This window comes from Diceros bicornis, chromosome 5, assembly GCF_020826845.1.
Source record: "Diceros bicornis minor isolate mBicDic1 chromosome 5, mDicBic1.mat.cur, whole genome shotgun sequence".
Classification (NCBI taxonomy): domain Eukaryota; kingdom Metazoa; phylum Chordata; class Mammalia; order Perissodactyla; family Rhinocerotidae; genus Diceros; species Diceros bicornis.
This window is the reverse complement of record NC_080744.1, coordinates 69,975,905-69,998,267: the sequence shown is the minus strand read 5'-3', so window position 1 is coordinate 69,998,267 and position 22,363 is coordinate 69,975,905. Positions and strand designations below refer to the sequence as shown.

At 53.1% G+C, this 22,363-nt stretch overlaps 1 protein-coding gene across 2 annotated transcripts in view; it reads left to right on the top strand.

Moving 5' to 3' along the window:
• The window catches only part of TMEM266 (transmembrane protein 266), a 117,257-nt gene that overhangs the window by 72,746 nt on the left and 22,148 nt on the right, over positions 1–22,363 (top strand). For both annotated transcript variants that reach the window (XM_058542156.1, XM_058542155.1), the window contains 3 exons: positions 9,082–9,138; positions 10,247–10,385; positions 14,333–14,448. In XM_058542156.1, coding sequence (XP_058398139.1) covers positions 9,082–9,138; positions 10,247–10,385; positions 14,333–14,448 — 312 coding nt within the window. The remainder of the gene's footprint in view (positions 1–9,081; positions 9,139–10,246; positions 10,386–14,332; positions 14,449–22,363) is intronic.

The following is a 22,363-nucleotide window of genomic DNA, read 5'->3' as shown; positions in this document are numbered from 1 at the left end:
GGGAGGCTGGGCCCCAGCAGGTAACCGCCGAGTGGAATCCCAGAGGATGAGCACGTGTCCACGTGAGGGGTGGGCGATGACATTTGTGAAGGTGAGACTGAGCAGGACGTAGTTGAGGGAGACCAAGTGATTCATGTGGCCAATAAGGAGCAGGCGAGAGGCCAGGCTGACGTCCAGGGGGCCTTGAGGTGGGGAGAGTGGTTAGGATGCTGTAGCTGTGGTCCTGGGTGCACAGGTGGCCTGCCCCTTGGGGCCGAGGCATGCAGAGGGCAGAGAGGACAGAGTCACAGGCTGGGTAGTGGACTTACCAGGTGCTCTGCGGGGCACGGGGTTTGGCTGGGCTGAGAGCCACGGCCCCTCAGTGTGAGCAAAGGGGCACGGGATCAGGGAGCATGGACACCCTTCACTGTCACTGGAGTCGACTGATAAAGCCCGTATCTCCATGTGTGAGGTAAGAGGGAGAAAGCTCCTGGGAGCTCCTGGGCACTGAGTTTTAGTGGGAGCCAATAGCCCAGTGTGGGACTGAAATGTGTGGGAAACCAGGATCCCAGCACATTTCTCTGCTTTTTCACAGGGATAAGTGACACTTCTTCTGAGCAGTTCCCAGGCTGTCGCAGTGATACCCTGGCCTGCATTTCAGGGCGTTGACTTGGGGCTGCTGCAGCAGGGTCTCCTGGGGAAGCTGAGAAGACTGGACTTTATCCTGCAGGCAGTGGCGAGTTATAGAAGAACTGGAGAGTTTTGTGTGGAAATACTAAGAGAGCAGACGACCAGCCCAACTCAGCTGGATAACTGTTTCTCTCCACCCATGTGCTCCCACCCACCGCCACAGGTCCACATTAGCCCATGCAGATCCCCAGTGGGGCCTTTTCAGCGTGGTCAGTGAGCATGGGAAGAAAGACAGAAATAAATAAGGCACAGGGCACGCGTGCGCCCACACACACACACAGCTCACTTCAGTGCACGTGCTGGTACCCTGGGAGCATAGGGGAATCTGGGTCCTAGAGCACATGGGGCCTTGAAGGGAGGAAGGATGCTGGGGAGAGAAACCACATGGGCAGAGGGACAGATGTGGAGAATATTTTGTGACATGATCAGGGAGCCCAAGTTGTCAAGAGTCCCAGGGTCCTCCTGTGGGCCAGCTCTGGCCCCATCTAATGACACTCAGTCAATCGATCTCTGTCTTTCTCAACAGGGGAGGGCTGGGCCTCAGGCCTTGATTCCAGAATCCTAAGTCAAGATGTAGGGTGTGGCAGGGCTGGGCAGCAGGCATTCCAAGCACAGAACATTCTCTTCCCAGACCTCGGCTCCTGCAGCCCACGGAGTTGGCCTGCCAGCCAGGGCCTGAGGCTCAGGCTGTGGGTAGATCCCAACACTGCCCCTCCTGGGAGGTGTCCCAACCAGCTCACTAGGACCATTGCCCTGGAGGTGCCTCAGCCCCCAAAACAGTGCCTGCTCCCCAGCCTGCTGCCCCTTGGAGGGTCCTGTCCTCCCTGGCCTTCTTGTCTCCTCTCACCACGATTCCCTCCCACAAACACATGGGCTGTGGCCAGATGTCTCCTTGATGCAAACCTTGGAAAATGTGCCATGTGTCTGGGACTGCCAACAAAAATGTTTAATCAGTTGCTGCGGTTCTTCCATCTATCCCTGTGCTTTGGTTTTATTGGCTTTGCAGAATTTATTACCCAGCGTTAATTTGGCATTCCCTTCCTGTCACTGCCAGAGACGAGCCACCTGAAACAGACAGGCCCCTGTGCAGAGGAATCTCAGCCTCAGACCCCCACCCGCTCTCACACACACACACAGCCAGGGAAGAAGCTGGGGCTTCCCACAGGCTCAGTGGGGAGAGCTGGGGGGCTGGGGAGGAATGACTGCACCCCTGACCTTACCTTGTTGAAGATGATAAGAGTGGGCTGGAGCCGTAACAGGGGTGTAACATAGGAGTAACAGGAGAGCAACGAGGGTAGCAGAGGGGTAACGGGAGTAACAGAGGGGTAACAGCAGAGTAATGAGGGTAGCAGAGGGGTAACAGAGGAGTAACAGATGGGTAACAGGAGAGTAACAGATGGGTAGCAGGGGCATAACAGAGGTGTAATAGGGGAGTAACAGGAGGGACCTGCCTCGCCCGGTGCACACTGCCCAGTGTGAACAGCGGGGCTGGTACACAGTGATCTCGTGACGAGGCAGCCCAGCTGGTGAGCCTGGGTTTCCATGTCTCACTGAGTGCCCAGGAGAACTGAGAGGCAGGACCTCGGGGCTAGAACGGACTCATAGGGACGGTCTCACAGAGGTACCCCTTCACCTGCTCCTCCAGAGGGTCTGGGAATGTGTGAGGGCATTTGTGCTCCTCACAGCAACTGGGGCACCTCGAGAGGGAAGGGCTAGGGGAGCTAAATGTCCCTCGGCAGTGGATCAGGCCTGCGTATTCACCCCCCTGGAAACGCCAGTAGTGTCCTTTTAAAACTACACAGACAAGGAGAGCAGCCTGGGGTTACGCTGCTAGTTCTGGCCAATAGTGGCCCCAGGGCTCTGGCTCCTCCTCTGGTGTCCCACCACTGCATTACCCTGGTGCCAGCAGGTTGGAAGGGGACCAAGAATCTGGGGGAAGGACCAGGGCCCAGGCCAGAGAGAAAGAAAGAAAAAGTCGACCCTGCAATGCCTCTGACCACAGACCCAGCACAACTGGCGTGCCCCCCTCATCTGGGGAGAAATGAATGTCACCCCGGCAGGGCTGGTCCCTTCTTTCTCTGGGAAATACCCAGGGACTTGGCTGTGGGCCGAGGGTGAGGTCGCTTCACACCTGCTTGGACTTACCAAGCGGGTGTTATTTCATAGGCAAATTCCAAGAAGGTCCGACCCAAAGGGCTCCTGATGTGGTGGAGCCTTTGGACTTGTCCTCGGCAGTATCCTACCCTTGTCCCAACTGAGCTTTAGACAGCCCTAGAATGTGGGAATATGAGCTGGGAAACTGAGGCCTGGAGAGGAGTGGAACCCTGCCCAGGGCCTGCAGGAAGGACAGGCAGGACCAGACACAGGTGTCTGGTGGACCTGCAGTGCTCCATGCCATCCTTTGCCCATCTCATAGCTCTGAGAGGTATTCTGTTCTGTGTGATCCCCAGATGACAGAGCTGGGCCCAAAGAAGGAAGTGTGAGGCTGGTTTGGGCTCAGTTTGAGGATCTGTTCAAACCGCTGAGCTATTCAGCAGTGAGACAGATGCTTCTCACAGTGGTGAGTGGGCACCCCTCAGTCAGGCAGGCTGTGCGGGGTCCCTGCAGGGGCCCGAGGTGAAAGTGGTGCCTGCGAGGCTTCCTGGACCCTGCTGCTCTAGGTCACCCAGGGTCACCACGCTTGCACGTGGCCCTACAGCACCAAGAACAGGCAGAGCCTTTGGAATCCAGATGGAGGATTGTGCAAATGGTGTTTCTAAAGCACAGCCCCACCCTTGGCTGAGGCCAGGCCCAGCCAGCCACTTGCAGCCAGGGAGCCCAGCTGCTTCTCTTCCTAAGACTATGCGAGGACTTGGGGCCTGGCCACTGTGCAGCAGGGCCCTAGGTAAATCACAGGACATTATCCATTGGATTTGGCAACAAGGGGGTCGTGGGTAACCAAGGTGTGAGCAGTTTGATTGGAGTGGTGGGGCTGATGTCAGATTGCAGTGGGTTAAGTGGAGACCGTTCTAGAACCTTTGCCTGGGAGAAGCAAGAGGGCAGTGGCTTAAGGGAAACGTGGGCTCAGTGAGAGATTTTTCAGAATGGAGGAAATTGAGAATGTTCACATGCTGAGAGGAAGTTCTGGGATGAAACCGTGCCCATCTTGTGTATTTCAGTCTCCTCCTCACCCGAGGCCTAGCATGGGGCTGCGTGCATCATGAGCATGCTCCACCCTACGGGCCTTGAACCCGTTCTTTTAAGGTAGCTGGGACCTCCTGCCAAAATGAACCCAGCACAGGGAGAGACGGTGCAGCCGGTTTGTCTGTGAGCCCAGGTCCCTGGAGGTGTTGGCTACTGCATCTGGTTGGGGGATTCACCTTTAGACCCCTAGGGAAGAGGCTACCCAAGGAGGAGGCAGTCTCTCTGGGTCACAGTGCCCCATGCCCTCGGATTTGGAGGGTTTGAGGGTGGAGGAGTGAGGGGGAGGCTGGTCACTTTGCTCCCGTTTTATCACCCCTAACCCTAGGGGGCACCCTTGTGCTGCCCTGCAATCACCCTTCAACCAGTGCTTGTCACCCGGCAAACCTTTCTTTTACACACCAGTTCGAGACTGCTTTCAGCCCCTGCAGAGGGTTCTCACGTTTCTTACTTTTTCCTTGTAGCTGGATCCTGGCCTACATGTCTTCTTCTTGCTGCTGTTGGGGGGCCTTTGGGTTAGGGAGCCAGCAGCCATCTTGGCAGTGAAAACAAGCCTGAGAGCAGATCTGCTTCTTAAGATGTGCCAGAGGTCAGCCCCCAGCCCCTGGTGCCCACCAGGGGTTTTCCTTAGGCCAGCCTGCTCCCCTGAGCCATACACCGCCCCACTCCCCACCCCGCTGGCTGCAGCATTGTGGGGGCACGGGTTCAGGGCAGGATGTGTGCTGTTCCCTTCTCCCCAGCTGGTGGGCCCAGCTTTGGGATGGTTCTGCAGGGAGCAAGGGTGCCAGCCCCAACTCTGCTCACCAAGCGGTCAGCCAAGGGACCTCTCTTTGCCTGGAGAAGGGGTGCCTTTTAAAAATTTGCACAAAGGCATCTTAAAGACTAGCAGGTGCTTCTGCTTGCATCCTCCAAGGTTCCCAAACCCTAGGAGCCTCATCAGGCCGCTTCCCAGGGAAAGAGGCTAATTCCCCTAAGGGGAGGGACTTGGGCGTCAGGTGATGGGAAGGGCAGGAGGCCCTTGCTGCCATCTGACTGAGGCAGGGCCTGGAGCAGATGCAAGGGTCAGGACTTCCCACCACCCCCTCCTGCCTGAAGCCTGAACCCCTTCCCTGGGGAGAGATGAGGGGAGTCCCTCCTGAGAACAGGGCTTACCGAGGGAAAAGGTGAGGGCACCTGGAGTGGGAAGGAAGAGGGACCTGGGGACCAGAAGATTTACCTGCCTCTCTCTCAGCCACAGTTTCCGCATCTGTAAAATGGCATAAGAGGTGGGCTTATAGTAAATAATAAATGGTGCCATCCTCGAGGTTTTGCCAGTTCTGGCCTATTTCACATGTCAGAGCATCCTCATCTCCAGAAGGCAAGGTTGAAATGAAGAAGGCTGAAAACCCCTAGTCCCAGGAGGGAAGGAGGCAGCTGGAGCTGAGGAGTCCAGTTCCCTCAGACCCTCCCTCCAAGTCCTTTGCAACTCTTGGGGGAAGGATTGGAAGACCAAGGGCTCTGGGGATGGAGGGGGTGATAAAATACCTGTTCTTGTTGCCTTCCTGCACTTCTATTACCAAAGCTCCTTCCCAGCAGAGCTTTCTAGCAGCGCGGTGAGGCGGGCAGCGTGAGGGGCCCTAGTTTCACTTCCTTCCGGGTTCGGATGGAGGTGCAGCTGAGGGATTCGGCCAGTGTCACGTGGTTAGTAAGGGATAGTCAGAGTCAGGAAAGGGACCTGACTTTTGACCCCGGATCTAATGCTCTTTCTCCTTGTTGCATCTGGGTTTGCAGCCTCCCTGTTTTCACCCAGGTCGTTGTCACCTTACACACCCCTACCGTACTGTTGGGTACCCCAGGGGAGTTTGTTAAAAAGGCATATTCCTGGGCCCTGCGCCCAGAGATTCTGATATCCTGGATCTCCATGAGAGCCCAGGAATCTGCATTTTAAACAAAACCCCTAGATGTTGCTGAAGCAGGGCGTCCTTGCCTGCACGTTGAGAAACACAAGCCATCAGTGGCTTGGTCAGCCTGTGTTTTTGGAGATGTAAGACCTGTGCTGGCTACCATGAGGTGGCAGGGCAGTGTGGCTAGGTCCCTTCCTCCATGGACAGGGGACCTCGGCAAAGGATGCCGCAGAGGAAAAGTCACCAGGTGGGGTGTTTCGGAGCTGGGTTCTCATTCTGGCTTTGACTCCGACGTGGAGCATCCATTTCCAGGCCACCATTCCCCCATCTACAGCAGGAGGCTGGACCGGGAGGTGTTTCCTGAGCGTTCTCCATAGCTGCCTTTTGACTGTTCTGTTTCCATGGGCTGGGCTGGGAAGGAAAGACTCCCCAGAGGAGGGGGTTTGAGCCAGGCCTCAGAGGATGGGTCCCATGTGGATGGGCCAGCAAAGAGGGGAGGCAGATGGCCAGTACTCCAGTCGTTCCGCTTGCTTCCCTGGCACAACTTTGGCCCATAAACTCGTTAAACTTCCACCCCTTCTTAGAGCACAGAGGCTGTGTGTGTGCTGCCTGCTGCCTGTTGCTCCCCTCTCAGGGGTTGCTGGCTGAGTCTCATGCCTAGCCAGCTTCCTTCCTCATCCCCCCACCCGGCACCTCTTGTCAGCTAAGAGCCGCCTTGTTTATAAAGAAGCAAGATGATTCCTTTTATGTGAGGTTCCTAGAGTAGTCGAACTCATAGAAACAGAAAGCAGAAGGGTGGTTGCCAGGGGCGAGGGGGAGGGGGAATGGGGAGTTAGTGTTTAATGGATACAGAGCTTCAGTTTGGGATGATGAAAAAGTTCTGGAGATGGATGACGGTGATGATTGCACGACAATGTGAACGTAGTTAATGCCACAGTACGCTTTTTTAAATGGTAAATTTCATGTTGTGTGTATTTTAGCATGATTTTAATAGAAGGAGAAGGGGAAGCAGCAGCAGGAGAAATCTTACTCAGCCCAGGCCCTGTTCCCTCTGTCTTAGCCTGGACTTTTTGCTCTGGGAGCCCCAGAATTGGGAGTTTGGGGTGGATGTGGCTGGTGTAACATTTCAGAGGAGACAAACACCGAGTTTCAAGGTCAGTACAATTAGAGGGAGTGAACAGCAACAAAAGAAACCAGCACACTATGTATGTTCTTACACAGCTTGAGTACACTACACAGGGTCAAAAACCTAGGTCCGAATGCCAGCTTCGCCACCTAATGTCTGAGTGACCTTGGGCAGCTTCCTTAACCTCTCTGAGGTTCAGCTTCCCTCTCCGTACAGTGAGAATCACATCTGAGGAGGACCAGCCCAGGGGCTGGTGCTTATTGGTATATACTAGATGTCAGATGTTAGTCTCATAAAGAATTGGAAGATTCATATCATCTAACCCATCTCTCGGGCAGAAGAGGAAACTGAAGCCCAGAGAGGGGATTTGACTTGCCTAAGGCCACATAACCAGCCCATTACTGAGCTGTGACCTCAAGAGATCTTGGACCCCAACCCAGATATCTCTCTACCCGCTTAGAGCTGTCTTGCAGGTCTCCCAACCCAGAGCATGTCCCTCTCTGTTCTCAAAGATGGTGACATAACTGGCTACCGCCAGCATCCCATTTTCTCAGCCTCTCAAGGAAATCAGCATACTCTTTTATAAGGAAGAGGTGAATTTTATCAGCAAGCCTTTTTGTGGCCTAACAAGTGTGGGTGGAGATCCATGAGCTTTCTGCAGTTTCGCTGAGTTCAGATGTCTGGCCTGTACTACAGGCATGTGGGAGAAGGGACGCCATCTGGTGTGAATTACTGTGGATTAGTCATCTTGGTTCAAGGACAGGCCTACAGACAAATGTGCCAGGATCATATGAGACCAGCTTTTAAGTATCCTCTTTGGAGAAAGATGTACAGTCATGAGCCACATAAGGACGGTTCTGTCAATGACGGACCACATATACAACAGCGGTCCCATTGGATTAGTACCGTATAGCCTAGGTGTGTAGTAGGCTATACCATCTAGGTTTGTGTAAGTACTCCGTGATGTTCACACAGCAACGAAATCACCTAACGAGGCATTTCTCAGAAAGTATCTCTGTCATTAAGTGATGCGTGACTGTACTCTTGGTGAGGAAACTGCTCCTGAAGGCAGCAGCACTGGAGTGAGTTACTGAAGGTTTTAAGGGGTTAGTCATTCATGCATTCGCAATGTGTAATCTCTCAGCATCTACTCTATGCCAGGGATTAGGGGTAAAGGAGAGAAATCAGGCACTATCTCTTGAGCCTTAATTGGAGCCTCAGGCAGGTCATCACCACAAGGTACTGTGGGAGGGTGACGTTCCAAGGACTAGAGGAACACCAAGGGAAGAAGCACTGAGCCTGGGGAGCGTGGAAAAGCTTCACGGAGGTAACATATGAGCTGAGGCTGGAAGGACAGGTAGAGAAAGGGGAAAAGGCCCTACTGGTTAGCACACTGGCCAAGCTGCTATTACAAGAAAACCAAAAACATAGGGGCTTAAACAAGGCAGGGTTCATTTCTCTCTCATGGAAGGACAGCTGGGGTAAGCAGTTAAGGCTGATGTGGTAGCTTGGGGCTGGTGTCCATCTTGTTGTTCAGCCCTCCCCAGTTTAAGATGCCTCACCACCACACCTACGCACCCACATTCTACTCTTTGGGAAGAGGGAAAGAGGAAGAGCCTAACCCCTTGAAGGATACAACCAGGAAGTTGTGCACAGGGCTTCTGCTCATGAGCTGTTGGGCAGAACTTGGTCACATGGCCGCACCTGGATGCAAGGAAGGCTGGGAAATGTAGTCTTTAGCTGAGTGGCCATGCTGAAGCTCCAAGTATCATATAAGGAGAGAAGAGAGATTGAGGGGAAGAGGAGTCAGTGGGCGGTTTGCCCCATGCAAAGACAAGCCAATAGAAAGCTTGGATGTTTGTAGATTTACAAGTGGTTTGTGGCATGACAGGGGTGCAGGAGATAACTCTGGAGAGGGAGGCAGGGTCTTGAGTATCGTTCCAAGGGATTTGAAATATATTCTGTATGTACTGGAAGCACTGAAGGGTGTTAAGTGAGAGGCTGGCAGAGAGGGTGACGCTGACCTGAGCTAGGGCACTCAAAATGGGGGTGGAGAGGGCATGTGGGCTGAGAAACACTTAGGGAGTGGGGAAGTCATTTTCCCATTATTGAACAAGGAAGCAGAGCCCCAGATTCTGAGCTCTGGAATACTCTCCCCGAGGCCAAGGGGGCAGGGACTGGAGAGCAATAACCATAACCTCTTTTCTCACTTCCTTTCCTCAGACTATTCTACGGATTGTGGTGCTTGGGATCTGGGATTACATTGAAAACAAAATAGAGGTAAAAACTAATGTCACCCCTAACCCCCAAACAACCATCTTAGAAGCTGGAAAATGTCACTGTCCCATCCATCCCAGCGTGGGAACCATCAAAAAAGGCCAGCTCCTTGCCACACTGGATGCAGGAGTCTCTTCAGCTGTGCCTGTTGGGTGGGAGGGGAGGGGCCATCTGAGAAAGTTCCCAGTGAAGGGATGATCTAAAAAAGTCTCCTTCAAGTTCTGCAAAATTTAAAAACTTATTCTTGAATCGTTTTGGAAAGCTTTCGAAATGTGTTTTAAAACAAATAAATCCACTCTAAAATGACCCCGTGGTCAGAGAGCTGAGCAGGAAATTGTAAAAGTGCTTCTCAGCCTGGGTTTTGGCCGAGCAAATCCACCGCTCTGCCTCCCGTAAAAGGCGTGCAGTGCGCTGGGTGGAGAGGAGGCGGAGGCCTGGCTGTCACCGGGAGCTTGGTGCACACAGGACAAGGCAAGGTGGTCAGTGTCTGCTGCCCGCTCCATCCTCACCCCCCATCCACTTTTTAGCCTCTTTGGGCCTAGTGCCGGAGCAGACATAGGGGCCTGGCCCATGGAAGTCTGAGACCAAGGCCAGGCTGGAACAGGCAGACGGAAGGTCGGGCCTGGTTCAGTCACCTAGGCTGGGACCCCTCCTCTCTTAGCCTGCCTCCCTGCGGGGTTAGAGACTCAGCTCCAGCACCAGATGGAGATGAGATGCGGGCTCTGGGCTACCCAAGGGGAAAGGGCCGCCATTGCCAGTGAGGGATTCACTGAGGCTGGAGCAGCAACTCTAGGACACGGGATGCAGGCCGCATCCCAGGAGGGGACAAGACGCTTGGAAACAGATGCTTGGAACAGCCCAAGGCCCCTGAACAAAGGCTGGAGATGGGCTGAGGTCACTTGGAGGAAGAGGGTGCTCACGGGCACATCTAGGAGGGGGGAGGCCCCTAAGACTGAGGAGGGTCAGGAGAGGCAGCCAGGGATGAGGGTGACATTCTGATGTGGGGACAGGCCTCCTGGAGAAGTTGGCCAGCACCAGCTGCTTTGCCTGACCTGGTTCCTGAACATTCGGGAAGGTGGCCCAGGCCACTGAAATCCGCCTCCTCTCACAGGTGTTCGACGGGGCTGTGATCATCCTGTCCTTGGCCCCAATGGTGGCGTCCACCGTGGCCAACGGGCCCAGGAGCCCCTGGGACGCCATCAGCCTCATCATCATGCTCCGGATCTGGCGGGTGAAGAGGGTGATTGATGGTGAGTGGTCTGAGCGGGGTCAGCAAGGCTGGCGGGGTGGCCGGTGGCTGCTCCAGAAACTGGGGCTATCAGCTGAGAGAGGAGAGAGACTGTGAGGCAGGGGATGGCCCAGCCAGCCTCAGGGATTGGAGGGTGGAGGCTCCTGGCAGAGAGAACCAAGCCTGTCGCTGCTCATTCGATGTCGTGTTCAGGAACCATGCACATGCTGCCCAGCCGTCACGTGCAAACACTTGAGTTCAGAGGTCCTGCACATGACTATTTATTGTATGCCTGGATGGCCCGCCCTTCCCCTGAGAGCTTACAGCAGGGCCTGCTTGTGGTCAGAAGACCGGCTTTTCACATCCTGGGTGTTTGATGCACACCTGCCACTGGCTCCCCCGCATCTGCAGACTCACCACCGACTTTGTCCATGTCACTGCTCAAGGTGTTGCTCCCTGCAGTGTCCATCTCACCTCTGTGTCCACCCAGTACAAGCTGGGTGCCCCCCAAGCCTGTCGACCTGAAAACAACCAGAGAATGTTTCTGTGGGAGCTGCTGACTTGAGTTGCGTTTCAGCTCATGCTCCAGTCAGCTTTAGTGTCACATGCTCCCGTCTGGGTCTCCATTCTCAGAAAGCGTCTCATCCGCTCTGCTTTATCGTGGCCTCTGTTGCCATCGGAGGCAGAGGCCGCCCTCCCCACTCAGCCACCTCACCTAGAGAGCTGTGCCCTGACCTGGGCAGCTCGTACATTTCCAGAAAGTGATGACAGACCAGAGTGTGTCCCCCAGAGGAGGGAGACCTGGGTGGGGAGGAGACTGGAAATCACATCCCTGAAGAGTGGTGTGGGGAACTGGGGTGGGGTGGCCTAGAGGTCGAGGACATGTGGAGGGTACTGAAGTCGTCTGGGCAAAGAGGGAGGAACCGACTCACTGGGCTCCAGGGGTGGTCCTTGGACCTCTGAGGACATGACAAGGAGGCCCACCTCACCCCAGCTGGACGAGGCTCAGAGCCACCTGCGTGTGGGCTGGTCTACCTCTCCATGGTGGGCTTCTGCTGGAGTGTGGGCAGCCAGAGGTCAGGTGGCCACATGCAGGGGTGAGGCATGACAAGGAGATTGTACAGACAATGATTCCCAATCTCTTTTTTTTTTTTTTTCTTGGCAGCAAAGCCCTTTCTTGTACAAAATCTTGTGCAGATACCCAGTGTGAAAAATAGATTGAAAGTGGGGCTGCTTTGGTTGACTCGGAGTGGAGGGGGCCCAGAGCCCTCCTCCTTGCCCTCTCCCCTCCCCCAGAGGCGTCTCTAAGGACCTTGTGGGCCTCTGGAGCAGTTTTAAAACTGCTGGTATAGACTCTTAAGACTATAGACTGTATAGTTTTATATATATAAGTATACAGTATATACTGTATAGCATATAGACCCTAAGGTCACTTCAGCCCTGAATTTTGGTTACAAATGACAGAAATTGTGGCCATAAGGATACCCCAACAGCATGTGCCTTATGGGTACAAGGCAGGAAGGAGGGCCTATGGGGTCTCTCATCCCCTGGGCTGGGCACCCTCTCCCTGGTCCCCATGCCCACCTCCCACCCTGTGAACACTGGGGTTTGACGTCTCGCCAGGGAGCCCCCAATCCAGAATATTCGTCAAACTGCAATGTGATTGAGTCCAACCTTGGAAGGCCAAAGCTGGGAAGGCTCTGGCAGGCCATCTAGTCCATTCCTCTCATTTGACAGGTGGGGAAACTGAGGCCAAGAGGAAGGAGGGTCACACAGCAAAGCAGGCTCTGAGCCAGAAGGGGAGCCCAGGACCCCTGAGGCCCACCAGTGCTCTCTCAGCTCGCCCCCCCTTCCCCATCTGCTCAGGGCCCTGTTCTTGGCTCTGTCCATGAGAACATCCGCTCCCTGCAGGGCAGGAACACTGCCTTCTGGCTCTCCTCTGCCAGCTGTGGACAGCTGGACACCCTCACACTGATGCATCTTGACGGCCCCTGTTGTGAACGCTCTTCCCAGCTGTTCCCCCTTTTTCCGAACACGTCAGGCGTTGCTGTGCCACTGGGGATCTCACGAGAGGGATGTGCTGCGTGAACGGATGGGTGTTAATTTGCTGCTTTCGCCTTGGGTGTGGACTGGCTTCAGCAGAGATCTGAGGAGGCAGCGGCCTTTTAGGGCAGCCTCTGGGGCCTGGAGGCAGGTCTCGGGAACACGTGGGCTGCCCTTGAGTTTGGAAACAAGCAGAAAAGTCCTGATTTCTCTTCTCTGCGTGATCCGTGCAGCAGCCAGAGAACATCTGGAGGTTGGGAGGCTGTGGGTGGAAAGGGGACTTGGAGAGTAGAGACGTGTAGAGTTCTAGAATACAGTGGCAAGAGAGGCATGTGACCAAGGTTTCTGAAGAATCCAGAAGGGCTGGGTTCTGAGAGGTGTGAGAAGAGTGTGAAGGGCAGAGGCCAAGGTCAGGTCAGGACTTGATATCAAAACTTCCAAGAACCCAGAGAACTGCCCGAGGGAGAGGTCCAGGGGGCTGCCGCTGGCTGGGAGATCATGGGGCCCTCCAACCCAGAGTCCAGGCTCTCTCCTCTGGGTCTCAGTGTATTTATCAGTTATAAGTAGGGTCATCTGTGAGTAACAGAGACCCAGAATAACAGTGACTTAAACAAAACAGCTTATTTGTCTCACATGAAAGTCCACAGGTAGGCAGTGCAGGGTTGATATGGTGCTTGCTGTAGTCAAGATCCCAGGCTCCTCCTATTTTGTTGCTCAGCTGCACATTGCCTACTTTCCAGAGTCACTCCATGGTCCAAGATGGCTGCTTCAGTGCCAGCCATCACATCCTCATTTCAGCCAGTAGGAAGAAGGAAGGAAGGAAAAAGATAAAGAGGCAAAAGGAAAGCCCCAGCTGCCTTTTCTTTTTAAATATCTTTATTGAGATATAATTCACACATCATAAAACTCACCCATTTAAAGTGCACAATTCAATGGTTTTTAGTATATTCATAGGGTTGTGTAAACATCACCAAATTCTAAGTTTAGAACTTTTTCATCACTCCACAAAGAAACCCCATACCCATTGGCAGTCACTCCCATTCCCTCTGCAGCCCTAGGCAACCATTAATCTACTTTCTGTCTCTACAGATTTTCCTCTTCTGGACATTTCATATAAATGGAATCATATGCTGTGTGATCTATTGTGACTGGCTTCTTTCACTTAGCATAATGTTTTCAAGGTGGATCCATGTTGTAGCATGTATCAGGACTTTATTCCTTTTTATCGTTGAATAGTATTCCATTGTATGGATATGCCACATTTTACTTATCCATTCATCAGTTGATGGACGTTTCGGTTGTTTCCACTTTTGACTGCTGTGAGCACTCACGGACAAGTTTTTGTGTGGACGTATGTTTTCATTTCTCTTAGGTGCCTGGGAATAGAATTGCTCGGTCATGTGGTCACTCTTTGTTTAACCATTTAAGGAACTGCCAAACTGTTTTTCCGAAGAGGCTGCCCCATTTTACATTCCCACCAGCAATGTATGAGGGTTCCAATATTTCTACTTCCTCATCAACCCCAGCTGCCTTTTCAGAAAGCCTTCTGGAAGCTACTGCATGACACCTTCACTTGCATCCTGTTGTCCAGAATGTGGTCTCATGGCTGTGCCCACAGCTGTGAAAGAGACTAGAAAATATAGTCCTTATCTCAGGCAGCTGTGTACACAGCCACAATTAAGAGTCTGTCACTACTGAAAAGGAGGCTAACAGATGTCTGGGTCACCATGGGGTAGGGGTCTGGCCCTCCTATACTTTCTGGATGCTGTTGGGTACCTGGACATCCTCACTGCCCCCCACACACACACATCGTCTGGGAGCTGTGCCTGGGCCTGAACCTGCTGCTGGCCGGATGCTGGGACCGGCCCCTCCCCAAGCCCCAGCCCTGCCACTGCCATGTTCTTCACAGGGCTCTCTGTCTTCCAGCTTACGTCCTGCCTGTGAAGGTGGAGATGGAGATGGTCATCCAGCAGTACGAGAAGGCCAAGGTCATCCAAGACGAGCAGCTGGAGAGACTGACACAGATCTGTCAGGAGCAAGGGGTAACGCGCTGCCTCTTTTAGTTCTGTGCAGTTGTGTCCAGGGCCGAGGACACTGGTGGTGCCTAGAGTCACAGGATGCCAGAGCTGCAGGGCCCCCCGAGGTCAGGGAGCTCCTCCAGCTCCTTGATGGACATATGGGGACCCTGAGGCCCAGAGAAGGGGAAACGCGTCTCTAATGTCACTGGCGCCCAGCCCAGCCCAGCCCAGCCCAGACTAGACTCAGCCCCAACTCCCAGGCTGGGGTTCTTTTCGTTGCACCATGGGGACCAGTCAGCTCTCCAAGCAGAACTGCCTAAATTGTCAACTCAGTTCATCAGAGTCTTCTTGGCTCACTGGTCTCGAAAGCAGGGGTTGAACTCTGTCTGCAGAGGGTTGCTGGGCACCCCTATGGGCCAATCACCACCCAGGACCCCCAGACACTCCAAAGAGATGTTAGCAGTGCTCTATCCCCCTAGGAGCCATGGTAAAGACTCAGAGACAGGCAGCAGGCCCTGGGAGGCCACACTGGGCAGAGCCAAGGGGGAGGGGCAGGTGGGCCAGGTGAGGGACTGTCGGGGAATCCAGAGGCCTGCCCTCGAGGCCCAGCCCCCTGCTCCCTCCCCCGGGACTTCAGCCAAGTTGTGCCACTTCTTTGCCCTCAGTTCCTTCATCCGTAAGATGAGGGGGCTGCTCCCATGTGAGTGGGACAGATAGCCCCTTTGATAGGAGTCTAGGGGAGGGGGACTGGGGTGCTCAGGAGGTGGGAGGACAGCAGTCCTGCAGCAAGGCTGCAAACCTCTGTAGAAACACAGCCTGGAGTGCAGGGAATGTTCTGGTACCAGGTGTGCAAGGGGGAAATGCCACACAGGGGACCAGCTAGCAAGGTGGTAGGAATGTGTGTGGGAGAATGGACCTCCCCCGCTCAGTCCCACAGCCCTCACTGTCGGCCTCTACAGGGCACTGGACACTCACTGCCTCAGGCCGTGGTTATTTGCACCCGAAGTGGGTGGGGCTGCTTCTCCCACCAAACTGGACGCTCCCCGAGGGCAGGTCTTGTCTGACTCATGTTTGCCCCGGCCCAGTGCCCTGTACGTTGTGGGTCTCCTGGTTCCTCAACCTCAACCTCTCGTACCTGGAGGAGGAGCTGGAGTGGGTGGGAAGTCTGTGGAATGTAACCACAAACTGATCCCTGGAAATGTCCCCACAGGAACAGGCACGCAGCGTCTTCAAAATCATCCCCTTGGAATGTCTGTCAGGACCAAATCTTTTAATCTACTTTGGGAACACCATGGCCTTTCCTTTCAGCACAAAATGCTTATGAGTGATCAGGGGACATCAGGGGACACAGACCTCAGGAACACATTGTCCAAGGGACCCTGGGAGTGGGGCATTCTATACGGGGTCCTAGACTGGGAAGACAAATGTTCCAGCCCCTGAGCAGTTGGCGTCAGCTTCATTCTCACCCACGCATCTGTTCAGCCAGCACCGTCGAGTGCCTGCTCTGTGCCCAGCCTGTGCTGGGCCCTGGGGACAACAGTGGACAGGACTCGGCCCCTCCCCTCACGAGGCTTTGGGTGACTCAGGGAGTTTGGCAGGCCCGTAAACAGACAGCGGCAGTCTGGTGCAATGCGTGCTTCAGCAGGGACATGTGCAGGGGCTCTGCATGACTGAGGTGAGCGGGGTGTGGACAGGTTTCCAGAGTCTCTGATGTTGCGCAGGGCCTCTTGGAGAAGGGTGCCAGGCAGAGGGGAAGGTGAGGCAGAGTGGGTGTTGTGCTGGAGGAGCTCGAGGCATTCAGGGTGTGAGCAGAGGGAGGAGGCGGGAGGATTTGGGGCAGGCTTGGGAAGGGCCTGCAGGGCTGATCAGGGAGTTGGGGCTTCATGACGTTGGGAAAGAGGCAGCCTGGAGCGTTAGAAGCAGGGGTGGGGAGTCGGCTCAAATTTGAGTTTTTGATAGATCTTTTTGGCTGCCATTGGAGGATGGATGGGAGAGGGCAGGAGTGGAGACAGGAAGCCTGGGTGGAGAGGCCGTAGCAACCACCCAGGGGAGACAGGCCTGGGTTTGGTCAGAGGGAGGTGTAGGGGCACGGGGGAGAGGACAGTTCTGGGTGTCATCCAGGACCTGGCTGCAGCTTGGTCAGGCAGCTCTCCATCTGCTGTCTGGTAGGAAAACGAACGCTCTACTCCGCTGCACTTGGCCACGCGAAAGACACAGACGCAGTGGCGCATCCGCCCTTCATAAATTCACAGCAAGCTGACCCTCCGGCAGGCCTCACATTAACAGCACATGTGCCATGTGGCCAGGAGAAAACCCTGATGGCAACCCCACTGCCACGGTTTCCACCGTGACCCCTGTCCTCAGCCCCTGGGACCCCACGTTCTGCTGTCCTGGTTCAAATCACCCCCCACATGTGGCCTCCTTCCCGGGGATCTCGGCTGGAGGGAGACTCCCTTGGATTCTGCACAGGAAAGAGCCAATAAATAAAGACAGGTTCCCTCTGGGTAGTGACATCTGGAAAAGAGATGAACAGAAACAAACCATTTTAATTTAAAAAACACCTGAAGCCTGTCATCTTAGTTAAGACAGCAAGAAGGGCCAGACAGGCTGCAACACCAGCAGGCCCGCTGGGAAGGTGGGAGCGGGCCTGGTAAAAGCAGCGCTCTCGGGCTGCTGTAGAGAAACCAGGAATGCTGCTCTCCCAGCGCTCGGCGGTGCCCCCTCCACAGGCCGGAGCAAAAGATACCTCATTTTCAGCTGTGTTGTAAGACCGGGTTTGAGACTTGACTGGGCAACACATACCTTAAAGAAACGAGAGGCCAGCTTGTGGAGTGTCAGGATGGCCAGGCCCTTTGAGAGAAGAGCACCTGGAATGGTGAAGAATAGACTAGAGGGGCAGTCCTGAGTACAGAGGCAGCTCGGCCACGTACTGGCCTTGAGACTTTGGGCACTGATGGGACCTCTGTGGGCCTCTTGGTTTTCCTAATCTGAGAAATGGGGATAGTAATAAAATCCTTGAAGGATGGTTGTGAGATTGCCTAAAGCCTGGCACATGATAAATGCTGACTACACGAGAGCTAACCCTGGCCAGGCCAACACCTCTCCCCCACATACACCCACTTTACAGATGAGAAAATTGAGAAGTGGTGACTTGCCCAAGAGCACACAGCTAATTGAGGGCTTTCAGAGCCAGAAATAGGTCCGGGTGTCCTGATTGTGAACACTGTTCTTTCCCAGACCACCTTGCTTAGGGTCATGTTCTACGTCATTTTTCTATCCATGTCACTTCTCAGCGCTCGATGAAAACACTGACAGACAGAATATGCACCAGGGTATCTTTAAGCCACAGCCTGGGTGCAGCTGTCTCCCGTAGGCACAGAGCCAGCTCCACCCCGCTGTCCTAATGGCGGTGTCTCTTGCTGCTGCCCACCCCCCACCAACCCCATTCCAGGTCGTTCTAGTCATCTTTGTCACAAACTCTTGCTTTCTCTCTTTTTGCTGGAATTCTCAGAGTTTAATGAAGCAGTTTCCAAACTGAATTCATATACGTTACCTAAAAAATTGAAACTTGCCAAAGTTCCAAAATGAAATGTGTAGAATCTCAGTTTAAATGAAATACCCACTTTGCATTCACCTTGCTCTCTCCTTGAGATGTATTTGTATAAGTATTTGCCAAGACTTCACTCATGTTAGATCCTTTTTAAAATAAACTTTATTTTTTTAGAACAGTTTTAGATTTATAGAAAATTGTGAGGATAGTACAGAGTTCCCATAGACCCCACACCCAGTTTCCTCTGTTATTAACATTTTACATGCGTATCATGCATTTGTTACAATTAATGAACAAATACTGATGTGTTATTATTGAAGCCCATACATTGTTCAGGTTTCCTTAGTTTTTATCTAAGGTCCTTTGTCTGTTCCAAGACCCCATCAAGGACACCACAATTAGTCATCATGTCTCCTTAGCCTTCTCTTGGCTATAAAAGTTCCTCAGATTTTCCTTGGTTTTGATGACTTGGACAGTTTTGAGGAGTACTGGTCAGGTATTTTGTAGGATCCCCTCTATAGGGATTTATCTGATATTTTTCTCATGCTTATACTGCATTATGGGTTTTTGGGAGGAAGACCTCTGAGGTAAGGTGCCATTCTCATAACGTCATATCAAGGGCACATAGATGATTTATCACTGTTGGTGTTGACCTCGATCACCTGGCTGAGGTAGTATTTGTCAGATCTCTACACTATAAAGTTGATCTTTTTTATTCATCTTTGGCTTTTTAGAAAACTTAAAAGGCCTCTTAGCGGGACCTTGTGGAGATTCTCGGGTGACATGGTTTGCCAGCTTCTTGCATGAATATCTTGTATACGTCACCTTCTGTGCCACGTGGCAGCTCGTTTCTTACCACAGCCCACACCCAAGATGCCCCAGAAGCACCTTATGTTACAGATGAAGGGCCCCTTGGAGGGCATCTCTGGCCCAATCCTGAATTTGGCAGATGGAGGTATCTGAGGCCCAGAGAAGGGGAGAGGTGTGTGCAACATCGCACAGCAGTTAGGAGATTGGGACGGAAAAGGGTCTCTTATGGCCCATTCCAGTACTTTCCCCGCCTGGACCACTCTGGGCTTCTGGTCTTTACAGGGAGATCGGAGTCAGTGCTTCCTTCATTCTCATCCTCTCTTCTGACTGTTGGGCACACCTCACCCTTAACTGATTCCTCTGGAAGGGGGAGCCTAGAGGAGGCAGTAGGGGAGCAGGACATTCTGTTAGTCAGTCTTACCTTTCCTAAGCCCTGCTGGCCTTCTGTGGCCTACTTCCAGGCTGCTCACTCCTCTGATACAAGCCTATAGCCTCAGACCCCCGAATCCAACAGTCTTTCAGCTGGAAGTTCTTCCCGTTCACTTTTTTTTTTTTTTTTTTTGTGAGGAAGATCAGCCCTGAGCTAACATCCATGCTAATCCTCCTCTTTTTGCTGAGGAAGACCGGCTCTGAGCTAACATCTATTGCCAATCTTCCTCCTTTTTTTTCCCCAAAGCCCCAGTAGATAGTTGCATGTCATAGTTGCACATCCTTGCAGCTGCTGTACGTGGGACACGGCCTCAGCATGGCCGGAGAAGCGGTGCGTCGGTGCGCGCCCGGGATCCGAACCCGGGCCGCCAGTAGCGGAGCGCGCGCACTTAACCGCTAAGCCACAGGGCCAGCCCCTTTCCGTTCACTTTTATTTTGCTATCTGTCTGAATCCCAGCCAGAATTTTCTTGGGAGTTAATCTCGCTGGTACACATGGATTCCAGAAGCGGAAGGCTAGTTACTGTCCTTCAGGGAGATGATGTGAACTTTTTCTCTCTCTCTGTGTACTGGCTGCTTCAGAAATCAAAGCTATTTGAGATACTGTGTTTAAATCAATGCAATGATATCTTCTTCCGACTCATCTTATGCAACCACTTCTGAGATTTTATGTACATCTGTGCCCAGGATCTTGCTCTAATTCTGAAACGTTTTCTGAAGTCCCCATTGTACCTGCTCTTTGCCCTGTAAGCCTTGCAACAGCCTTTGGCCCAAAATAACAGCCAATCTGGCTCACCGTTGAAGTTTGTTTGTCTTCTCTGCTGGGTCCTGTGGGAAGGACGGAGGGAAGTTACATTCTTCCTCAGAGCCCTTTACACTGAGACCATTGGCAAAACACGGAGGGATGTGGGGCTCAAACTAGGGTGACTTGAGGGCCAGCCTGCAAGGGGGCCACAGGAACTCTTGAGCCCCTTAGGGCAGCCTTAGACCTTGGGCAAGCATCCGTCCCTGAAAGAGGAGTCCTGTGTGGGGGCAGCTTGGATGGTGGAGGAAGTCCTCTTACATAGGGAGCTGGCAAACAGGATTCTAACCTCAGCTCCACCAAAGATCAGTTGTCTCCCGCTTAATCCCTAGGCCTCAGGTTCCTCATTGGAAAAATGGAGGAAACGAGGTTTACATCACAAGGATGCTGTGAGGATCCAATTAAATCAAGTTACATGAGAGAGAGAGAATAAAAATAACACTAAATCATCTGTATAATGGTGATCACTTACAAATGCACTGTCATATATTTTAGCTCATTTTGACTTTGATGGTCAAAGTTGGTAGGCTAGGTGTTATTAATCCTTTTGTAGGTAGAACGACTGAGGCTGAGAGAAGCTATTGCCCAGTGCCTCACAGTTTGTCACGGAAGGGCTAGGAATGGAACTCAGGGCTTCAGTGTCCATTTTCCGATGCCAGAAATAGGGTGTCTATACAAGTCACCGTCAGGATGAGTAACACGGGCTGCTACATCAAAATAGTGCCGAAATCTCAGTGCCTAACGCAGGAGGAGTGTTTGTCACTCACATCACAGCCCGCCACAGGCTGCAGGGGGCCAGGGAGTGAAGGGACACTCTGTCCACGGTCGTTCTGGCTCCAGGCTCCTGCCATTTTGTGGCTCCTTCTTATTCTAAGTCCTTGGAGTTTTCTCTCTTCGGCCAGAGGATAAGAAAGGGAGAGCGGAGAATTGTGCACAGAAGGTTTTCATTGGCCAGCCGTGAAAGCGGTGACATCACTTCTGCCCCCATTTCGTAGGAGGGACTCGGCTACACAGTCACACCTAAGGCACCAGATGCTGAGAGAAGTGGTCTGCGTGCACAAGAAGTCACCTAATCCATAAAACGAGGCCAGTGGGCTCACAGTGTTCTACCCTTTCCCCGCTTCCCAACAGCAAGAGGCACAATCACATTTATTAATCCTCCCTGGGTGAATGCAAGTCTCCCTGGCCTGTTTCCTGAAGAAACAAGATGACAACCTTGACCCCAAGCAGTAGGCCTTTCTGGAGGAGGCAGGCGGTGGGGGGAGGGGCGGTGTCCTGCTCCTCCCCCTCCGTCCACTCTGCTGTCTTTCATGTGCAGGTGTCCTGGCCCACTTGTCAGGTGGTGGGAGGCCTGATTGGGAACCGGGGCCCATCTCCCACATGTGGGCCTTGCTCTGGACCCGACGGCTCCCTGGTGCTCAGCGCCCCTGAGAGAATGCCTATGGCTCTGCACTAATCGCTTGCCTTTGAGACTGGACCGGCAGCTCAGAGAAGGGCTTCCATGACCCTGATTGCCAACAGCCCCTTCAGTCAGTCAGGAACAACAGGAAGGGGGTTCCACCCATCTCTGGGGTAGCGCCTGATGGTGGCTCATTCCAGAGAACTCCGTCTTTTCCTGCCGAGTCCAGAAGTCCTCAGCTGAGCACAAATAGCCTTTGTTACCTGGATTATTCAAGATCTCCACTGTGGGAAGTGAAGTGTTGTTTCTTTTTTTTTCAACATGGGAAGTGATTTGTAAAACAGCCGATAGCTTTAATGACAAGCCTATTTAGCTGATAAAATTAGCCATCAGAGGAATAACTTATGTTATCCTTTTGCCATAATTTAAATTTATGGCCAACTACCAGTCATCTTCACAGTGGGTGGAAAGGGGCCAAGGTCGAATTCAGCTTCACCCTGCTCCTAAATCATTAGTTTGCAACTGTCTCCTGATTTTTATTGTTACCAACAATGGTGAAACTAATGGAAATAAACATTGGATGCCATCCCAGTAGCAGATGGGTTTGAAGGCAGGGCAGGCTGTGCAGACAGCACTAATAGGATGGAAGAAAATTATTGCTATTGCATTAGATACCATCAAGCTTCTGGCCAAAGTGTGCATTGATCAGGCCAAGGCCATGTCAATTGTACTCCACAAACCAGACCATTAAAGGCAGAGATGCCTGGGTGTGTCCGCCCTGCCCCCCTAGGGGGTCCGCCCCGCCTGGGCATGCATTAAAAGCCCAGCCCAATGGAAGGGGCCTGACTCACTCCGGTAATGCATGAGGGCTTCCCTATGGATCCCAGCTGATCTGGGCAGGTTATCTGATTAGAAATACTTAGCTAATGATGTGCATTAAGTAGGGCTGTG